At 41.9% G+C, this 9545-nt stretch overlaps 1 protein-coding gene across 1 annotated transcript; it reads left to right on the top strand.

Annotated features, from left to right (window-relative positions):
* Positions 1-3202: 3202 nt before the first annotated feature.
* Positions 3203-7131, top strand: KCNE5 (potassium voltage-gated channel subfamily E regulatory subunit 5). The gene is made up of 2 exons (XM_032702452.1): positions 3203-3662; positions 7059-7131. The coding sequence occupies exon 1, from the start codon at positions 3203-3205 to the stop codon at positions 3509-3511; it is 309 nt and encodes a 102-aa protein (XP_032558343.1). The 3' UTR covers positions 3512-3662; positions 7059-7131.
* The last annotated feature ends 2414 nt before the right edge of the window (positions 7132-9545 follow it).

Raw genomic sequence — 9545 nt, 5'->3', positions numbered from 1 at the left:
TTTGGTTCTGGCATGTTGGGGTTTTTGTTTCTTGGCTCTGTTTGGTTTGGGGTTTTTTTGTTGTTTTGTTTTTTTCCTGAGCCTGCCCAATGGCTAAGCTCTATTTACATGAGCATAAATAATTTCCCTTTTGAAGGCTAAACTTTACACACTGGAAGCTTAAAAAATAACAAATCTGGTGCTGCTTTTGCGTAAGGTGCCACAAAGGTGATCAGTAAAACTCGCAGTCACTGTTAATGTGGAATTGCAAACGCTGCAGAGTAAAACTATGAACTTACCTGGATTAATTAAAATAAAAACAAACAAACCACATTTCCAGGTTACTCAGTGCTGCTGCAAAGTAGATTAGTGATTGCTTTTTAATGTGATGGGATTACAGTGGCCGTGGAGGAACAGGGCTGACTGTAATAAACACACATCTGCACTTGGCCTGTCATTTTCATGTATGAACGAGTTTCATATGAACGAGTTCTGACAGAAATGGGGGGATGTTTGCACTATTGCTTTGCTACTGGGAGCTGTAATAGGTAGAATCTTCCTACAGCTTTATTGGGGAAAGACATACTAGAAGAAAATCAAATCCATTCTATACTGATATGGAGTTTTAATGAACCTGATTATCACAGGTGATTTGTCCAAAACTGTCTTTAGGTGGAAGCATGGAGTCTTGGCATTAGACCAGTGCTAATTAATTTAGACAAGCAGAGCTCTGGGTACAGTGTCTGATCCTCACAGTTCTCACCTGTGCTTTTAAAGCAAAAAATAACTTAAAAAACCTAAAAAAAAAAAAAGGAAACCAAAAAACAAACAAACAAAGGAACCCCACAACCAAACCCACCCCACAAACTGCTGCATTTTCCCCTTGTTCTCTCTTTTTGAAACACCAATAATCTTGTTAATGAACACTAAGATATGCAGGTCACTGTGTTTGCTACACATGCTTATTCTGCATTTCCCCTCACATGTCTCCTATTACAGAAGTTTGCCCACCACATCTATCTCCATTACCTGTGAACATCCAGACCCTGAGCAGGAATACCCTTCACTCCAAGACATGACCTCATGTCATTAAAATGCTAAAGCAAAAAGATGTCATGTAAGTTTTACTTTTTAAAAATACAGGTGAGGACTCTTAGCACTTGGATTTGAAACAGCACTGGACTACTACTAACAGGACTGTTGCAACTACAACTTCAGGGAGTGAGTCCAAATGTTGTTCCAGTACTTTCCAAAAAAGTCTCAGCCTTGAGAGGTGTTTCCAGGGTTTTTATTTGTTTTAAATAACTAACCTAAACCTTTCCTGTTGGATATAGATCAACCTATTACTTATGGTGCTCCCCCAGGGAGCGAACACGAAGAATGGATCACTGTTCTCTAGAGCTGCCTGCCCTACTTTCTGTCTTCTAAGTTGAAGCAAACACAAGCTCTCCCAGTGAGCCTGTTTCTGTGAAATTTAATCAGGGTCATTAAACCAGGGCCTCTGTGTCCCCATGTTCAAAATACAGCACCTGTCCCATCTCCCTATACCCTTTGTGGCAATTACTTCCTAAAGCCTTTAACTTCACCACATCCCAGAACACACTTATGTAATAGTGCAACTCTCACTTGCTGGTTTTTTTTTTTTCTTGTTATTTTTAAGATCTGGATCTTGGCTCTGAACATTTGCAGTAGCACAAGACCAGCATTGCTGTGAGGAGGGGACATGCACAGGTGGTGACAGTGACTTCTCCAGGACCTCTGCAAACAAACTCTACACCTCAACCCAAGCTGAATTTCTAACTAGTCAGTCTGGATCAGTTTTAACCTCCATGCAGCCCCCTCTAAGCATTTACTGGCCAGCAGTCCTTCACTTCAGAGGAAAGATGCCAGGAAAATTGTTCACACCAACAAAAAACATACTGTAGAAAAGCAAACTAAAACCTCACACTCGGGAGAAATATCTATCAGACTCTGGAGTTTGGCTCTCTTGAGATTCTAAATGGATATTAAGCCCTTCTAACTGTAGTAAAAACTATGACCTGCTGTTGAAAATGCACAAGATAATAACTCTTCTAAATGCTGGTGAGATTGCAAATCTGTAATATGTGCAGCCTCCCTCTTCACCTCTGTGCATAATGACAACTAAATTTAGAGTTACCAGATAAACAACTTGGGAGCAGGGAAAACTCTGAGGCACTCAGGGCATACACAGAACTAAAAAAAAAACCAAAAACCAAAAAACAAACAAAAAACCCCCCACCAAAACCAAAAAGAAACAAACAAAAAAAACCAAACCAACAAACAAAAAACCAAAACCAAAACAAACAAACAAACAAACAACAAAAAAAAAAAAAAAAAAAACCAAAAAACCCAAACAAACCACCAACATAACTATGGGCACAGAGCTTTTGGAGGGAAGAAAAAAGAAGAAAACTCACCTACCTGTTGCAGCACCAACATCTAGCACAACCACACTGGGAACCACCCAGGGCCCACCCTTTTAACATTCAGGGCTTTCCAGGCCTTTCTGATCAAGGAGCAGACCCTCTTTAGCTGATTGCCAATTGTTTTAATGACTCCCATTAATTCTGCCTCTGGGTATCTGATCTCCACAGCTGCTGCAGCTCATGCTCCACTACTCCACCACCTTTCCTCCCAATACTTCCATGCTTTTCTCTGCTCCATTCCCTTCAAAAGCAAACCTGCTCTGGGAGCCTGCCCAAGGCCTTTGCTGTTGACTGCTGTAGTTTTATCAGCAGGGCACTGGGTGACAGCTCTTGTGCAAGAGAGATTTGTATTAGGTATTAGGAAGAAATTCATTACTTTGAGAGTGGTGAGGCGCTGTCAGAGGTTGCCCAGAGAAACTGTGGCTGCTCCATCCCTGGAAGTGTTCGAGGCCAGGCTGAATGGGGATCTGAGGAACGTGGACTAATGGAAAGTGTCCCTGTCCACGGCAGGGGTTTTGAACTGGATAATCTTTAAGATCCAACCCAAGCCATTCTGTGATTCTGTGACTAGAACCCGCTCCTACTAGGCCTTATTTTGGCAGACCTGCATTTCCCAAGCACGAAACATCTCTCGCCTGTAACTCAGGGAGCCTGTCAAGCGCTCTGTTTGCCGCGCCGAGGGCCCGGGAGGTTTTGCTCAGCTCTCCGCGTTCCCTCGCAGAGGTAGAGGGAGCTGTGCCCGGGCGGCTCCGCCTCCCGCGGGTGCGGGTGCCGCGATGAACTGCAGCGATGCGCGGCGGCTGCAGGCGCTGCTGGGCGCGGTGCTGCGGGAGCTGCGCGGCCACGGCAACTCCAGCGCGGCCCCGCAGGGACCCGGACCCGACCAGGGGGCGGACGGCTCGCTGTACATCCTGCTCATCATGATCTTCTACGGCTGCCTGGCCGGGGGGCTCATCCTGGCGTACACCCGCTCGCGGAAGCTGGAGTCCAAACACGACCCCTACCACCTGTACATCGAGCGGGACTGGGGCCCCCGCGGCCCGGGGCAGGCGGCCGAGGAGGGTCCGGAGGGGCAGCGGCTGTGAGAGCGCCGGGACCGGCAGGAGGAAGGGTCTGTCCTGCGAGGGCATCGCTCCTGCTGCCCTCCGGCTTGGGACTACAGACAGCCAGAGACTGCGGGGGAAGCGAAACCCATTGCTCTTGTGCAGTCGCACAGCGCTCAAGGCCTGTCGTGCGGTGAGAGCTGTCCTACAACTCTTGGATTCATTTGTATCGCTTTTCTACAATAAACACCTGCATTACCTACTGCGGCCTTTCAGTACTTGAAAGGGGCTTATGAAAAGGAGGGAGAGTGAGTTTTTACACGGGCTGGTAACGATAGGACAAAGGGGAATGGTTTTAAACTAAGAGGAGAGATTCAGACTTGCTTTTAGCAAGAAATTCTTCACTGTGAGGGTGGTGACACACTGGAACAGGTTGCCCAGAGAGGTTGTCGATGCTCCATCCCTGGAAGTGTTCAAGGATGGGGCCCTGGACAACCCGATCCAGTGGGCAGCATCCTTGCCCATGGCAGGGGGTTGGAACTAGATGATCTTTAAGGTCCCTTCCAACCCAAACCATTCTGTGATTACATATGTACAGAGACCTCCATTTTCAGCTTTAGATCTTAGTTTAACATCTTTTCTTTAAAATCTGTTTGTATTCTACCTTGTTATCTGACCACAATGCTCTTGCTGCCAGCAGCGTTTTGCAGAATTAAAAGCAGGTCCATTATTGCTGTAGGATGCTGCCTTCTGTCTCTCTGGAGCACTGACAGCTGTGCCATGGATTGGAAGGCTCAGGTCTCGTTCTGTTAAAGCTAGATGGGTTTGGCTCACCTGGAAGCATTTATCAAAACAAAGAGAGCTTAGAAACTGAAGTTGTTCCCATGAGGAAAGCACCAGTACTGTAGCTTTGACAATGTACAGGAACTTTTAAAGCCATCAAAAACATCCTTCCACACACAGAGACATGTAATTCCAAGAATATCTTTGTACAAGTTAAACTTTAAGATTAAACCAACATACAACCTATGCCTTCTGCAGAAGTCAGGCAGGCACAGGTTGTTTTACAGGTTCTAGACATGACAGTAGTCTGTGCTTTCTTGGTTTGGGGTGAAGTTTTTTCAGATAGATTAATTAACAATTCCAAAGAACAAGTGCTGTCACTTGTAATGCTGCACTACACAATACAAACTACTATTTGGATTTTATACAAACCACAGTGAAGGAAAAAGAAGTTTTGACATTAACTTCAAAGGAGGAGTGATTTTTATTATAGACTTAAATTTACTAACACTCATGAATATTTTGTCCAACAGAAAACCAGTTGTCTTGTACTTGGCAACTGCTGCATCTTGTTCTCTACTGTAACTTTGTGGGGAATCACTTGAAGTGATGAGTTTAAAAAAAATCCTTGAGAGGACTGGCAGTTATCAAGTCAACCTTGTCACTGTAGAAAAACACTGCAAGATCCACAGACCAAATTACAAAGTATCCTTAGATATCAGTGTCTTGTGAATACCTGGATATTTTAATGACTGCAAAGTATGGAGCAGAGAAAAAATTCAAGTTCCAGAAACAATTTTAGTGGGAGTATATGGCATAGTACTGTATGCCAATATTGTATCAGTATGTGAAACCTTTAGCTCAGTACAGAAAATGCAGCAGTCAGTATCGTGTGGGAAAAAGGATGTTGGAGAAACCAATAAAATGCCAATATTCTTAAAATCCCCTATCAAGTAGTGGGACAACAGTAAAGTTCTAATCAGTTACTTCCATCTGCCAGGATTCCAACAGTATCTCTGGAAAATGAAAATGCTAACTTCAGCCTGGACTTTTGGAGAGTCATAAGCCATATATACATATATGTTATACATCTACAGCTGCAGAAGCCGACTGTCTAATGAACTTTCACACTGGGATAACTCAAACACTGTATCAGACACACTTGAAGATTTTCTGTGAGGATTCCCTTCAGTACAATCAGAATTAAGCTGACTACAACCAAAGCTTCTCCCTCTAAAAATGAGGGGATCATTATGCATGTACAAAACCTTTTATTTACCCTGTCTCAGTGATTAACTTCTCTTTCTGCCTGACCACTGCCCATGAGCAGGACTGGCCTGAGAGGCCTTACAGACGCATGGCTTAGGAATTATTCAGGACCACTGAACTCAACTACTTTAGACAAGAATAGGGGAAGGACTGTTACAGGTTTCTGAGATCTGCACACATTAAAGTTTCAATGCATTGGACACTAAAATGTGTGCTTGACACATTTTGCTTCATATCAGCTGGTTACTGACTGCTTTCCACTGCCTCATCCTACAGACCGAAGGAAGGCTGTGGCAGTCCCTCCAAGTACCGCTGATTTCTTCATCTGATTTTCCCTTATCTTCATAATCTACTTCTCCTCCCAAAATGCAAAGTGTGTGCGACACCCTGTATTTAGGTCCTAACTAAAAACAAGGGCTGCCCATGTCAAAAAGTTTGCCCTGCATGACACAGATCAAAAAGAAGGAAAGCACAAGACCTCCTGCCAAGTAACTTAACACCTAATTATCTGCTGTTCTATCTGTGCCTTCCAACACCTGAAAGAATCACAAGGTCTCAGTGAACTGCAGTAATCTGTGATTTACATCAGTCCATCTGTTCTTACAGTTACAGTTCAACCAGATTAAAGGAGGTAACACCATCGTGCATTAACACACACCCAGGTACTTGAAACACCCAAGAATTCACACTGTGGCATACAGAGACCTTGATAAGTTAGTATTAAGCCTATCAGCAACATTCATTTCTTTTTGTTTGTTTTAGTAAGTCCAGTACATCATGTACTGGTTGGAAATCTTGAAAATCCTTGAAGCTGCAAACTCAGCGGGACTGAAGTGAAATAGGTTGCAAGGAGACAAAAATTAGCCACTGAAACTCAACACATTTTTTTCCAGCAATAGTATATTCTAAGGCACCTGTATTACTGATGCAGGGCAAAGTGGCCACTTAGTCTCTGTAGCTTGTTCAATCACTGGACACAAAGGACAACAAGACAGATCTATGGACATTGTTAAATCCAACCTTCTGAAGGAGAAAGCCCAGCTATCAATATCCCACCTCTTCTCAGTTAGGAAGGAAAAAGAAAAGCTTGCTTTTCTAGAAAGAACCTCCCCGTTCTTTTCTTCAGGCCAGGGGGAATTTTGAAAGAGCAATTTCTGAACTCACTTTCAATGTACCTGCAAAAACATCTGGCTTGGCACTACTTGATTTATTATTCCCAGCACTCACAAACCTTTACACTGCATCAGCTGTCAGTGCCTTGCTCAGGATCATTACCAGGAGTGACTGCTTGCAAAGCCTCACTGAAATCTCCACCTTCACCCACAGCAAGAACTTTCCAATATATTTGGCACTGTTTCCACAGCACACTTCTAGAACAATCTGTTTCCACAAAACCACTGACCTTGCATTGGGATCTTCATCTTTTCAGTTGTCAGCTTAAAAGCTGCTGTCTGCACTGAGCAAGTGTTCATCATGCTAAATCTCCAGTCACCTCGTGAAGCTTTCCTTATTTGAGTGTTTCATTTCTTCTTAGCAGACAAACAGCAGAGGCACAACACCACGTTCTCAGTGAAAATACTTACAACCCAAGGATCTGGCTCAAATTTTGTTTGACTTCATCCAGGTATGTGCTGGACAGCAGCCTAATCTTCAGTAAATTTTAGAGGGAAATGTCAACTTGAGATAGTTACAGCTCAACACCATTTACTGCCTGAGAGTGCTCTGGTGAGGCATTTGCAACAGGGTTATTATTCCAGACACATTTTTGCCCTGACAGAGCTCACAACCAGCCTGTTCTGCAGAGTGCCCCAGCACCACACGGCAACAATAAAACCTACAACATAAGCAGTCAAGATAAGGAAGCCACAACTTATTTCTTGCACTTTTAATATCACAAGAACGAGCTATGAAAACTTCTAATAATAATAAAAAAAGATAGAATATCAGGTAGGTGGTTTTTGGTTGGTTTTCTTTTTTTTTAGTTTTTTTTTAAAATTAATCTTACAAGAGGTCTTAAACAATTTGAAAAACTTACAAAATATATTCAAGTGTGGAAAGTTATTTTACTGGTAAAACAGCATTTCTTTATAATGTGCTTTTCTCCAGTTAGAGTAAAGAAGTGTAGGCATATCAGAACCATCAGACCAAACTATTCAGACCATCAAAACAAATCCCTTTTATCCATTCCAAGGAACAGCACAAGTATTTTAAATCAATTTAACTGTGGTATTCTAAAAGAACAAAGCAACATAAAACCAGTGACTGATAAAGACAATACAGGGAACATACACAAAAAATCTATCAAGTCTTCAGTTGCTGCAGTTTCGTATGTGGAAGTGCTTGGCTGTTCAGCTGGCTTTGTTTCTGGTTGTACAAGAGTAACTTGGTATCAAACAAAAAAAATGGGAGCCTGAACTCCAGTTTAGAGTTTGGAGCATAAACATACTCTTTTTATAGATGCCCATTGTAAATTTTGGGTATTGCAGCAGAGTCAGTAACAGGGGACACTAAATCAGCTGGATGGCTTTGTACTGAATGAGATAAAAGAATTTTTGTGTTCTCTTCTGCTAATTTAAGCACAGAAGTTTTAGCAAGCAGCACAGAACTAGTATGAAAGAGATTTTTTGTTTGTGCCATTAGTTACTCAGTTGTAAAGCCACTGGTTGACTGTAATAGCTTCATTATCACTTAGTGTAATAAATAAAAATATTTTGCAAACCAGCATTTTCAGTTATAAAGAGCAAGAGCTAACTCTGGTAGTACTGAATCACCCCAAGTGATCCTCATTGAAGATGATGGAAATAGGCAGGAGTAACTGGCACTTCTCCCCAGCCCGAAGCAATTGTGTTCCAAAAAATTTCTCCACAAAACCCCTGGGTATGCATACCAAGTCTCATTCCAGCCATAGATCTTACTAAGTAAGAGTTTAAGCTGGGTTTGTCCAGCTAGGCCAGTTAGTTACCTTCCTAAGTCACGTTCCAAGTAGTGGTAGGTTTTTTTATTTGGTCAGTTTTTTTAATATTAACTGCAGGAGTCAGATTTAAAAACAGCTTGCATTTGGATAGCATGAAAATAATAACTGAGAATAACATCTGGTTGAAACACTGCCTCATATATTCTAAATCTCCCAGTCTGCCTAGAAAAAGCTTAAAAATTACTATACAAATTCAAACTTGGATAAAAATATCCAAAAAGTATTTATTCACATGACAATCTTATCAGGTACTGATATAAGTGTGTGTTCTGGTGACCGCCTTCAAAGTCCAACAAGCCAATGCTACAGTTGCACCCATTACTACATTTTAAAAGGCAAAACCTGTTTTGTGTTTGCAAAGCAGATCTGTAACACCACTTACACAATCAAGAGCAAATTAAACAGCCAGTAGAGTACACCACACCAGTGTCACAGTTCAACAATGCTGTACCAGTTACAGGCATGTTTAGGGTTATGTTGTCTTTTCAAACTCATTTAGGAAATACAAATATATGAACATCGCGTATTCTCTTAAGAACAAACAGTAATTAAATAGAGTGATCCTTTCTTCACTACATACAGAAATAACAACGTATTTACAATATTTACAGTTTTCAAAAATTCTGTTCCTGCACTGGTCTGCAGGAATTCAAATTCTTCAGCCTGAAAAATAGGTACACAATACTTCTGACCATAAACAGCCTCTGAATAGACACCAATTACTAATTCTAACTTACTGGGCTAAAGACTAGAGGGCCTGAAAAGGAAATACAGCCGCCCATTTCACCTAAACACTCCGTTATTTGTGGGATTATATCGCAAACTACAGATGCTTTAGGATGTTTTACACATGTCAGATATTGCTCATTTTCACAGTTTTCTCCATTTAAGCCATAGAACCAGTGAACTGCAGCTGTAACTGCTTTCAGACTGCTGTTGTCATTGTCACATGGGTTATGATGGGAGTTATAAGCTCCCTTCCTGTATTTTTAGTTACAAGCAAGTGCTCACAGATACAGATACATTTTGGGGTTTGTTTGTTTGTTTTTC

Source organism: Chiroxiphia lanceolata, chromosome 14 (genome assembly GCF_009829145.1).
Source record: "Chiroxiphia lanceolata isolate bChiLan1 chromosome 14, bChiLan1.pri, whole genome shotgun sequence".
Taxonomy (NCBI): Eukaryota; Metazoa; Chordata; class Aves; order Passeriformes; family Pipridae; genus Chiroxiphia; species Chiroxiphia lanceolata.
Note: the sequence above shows the minus strand (reverse complement) of the source record. Positions and strands in the feature narration are given on the sequence as shown.

Bases quoted from the DNA above. Each gene is read 5' to 3' on its own strand.
- KCNE5 (XM_032702452.1), top strand. From the start codon at position 3,203: ATGAACTGCAGCGATGCGCGGCGGCTGCAGGCGCTGCTGGGCGCGGTG.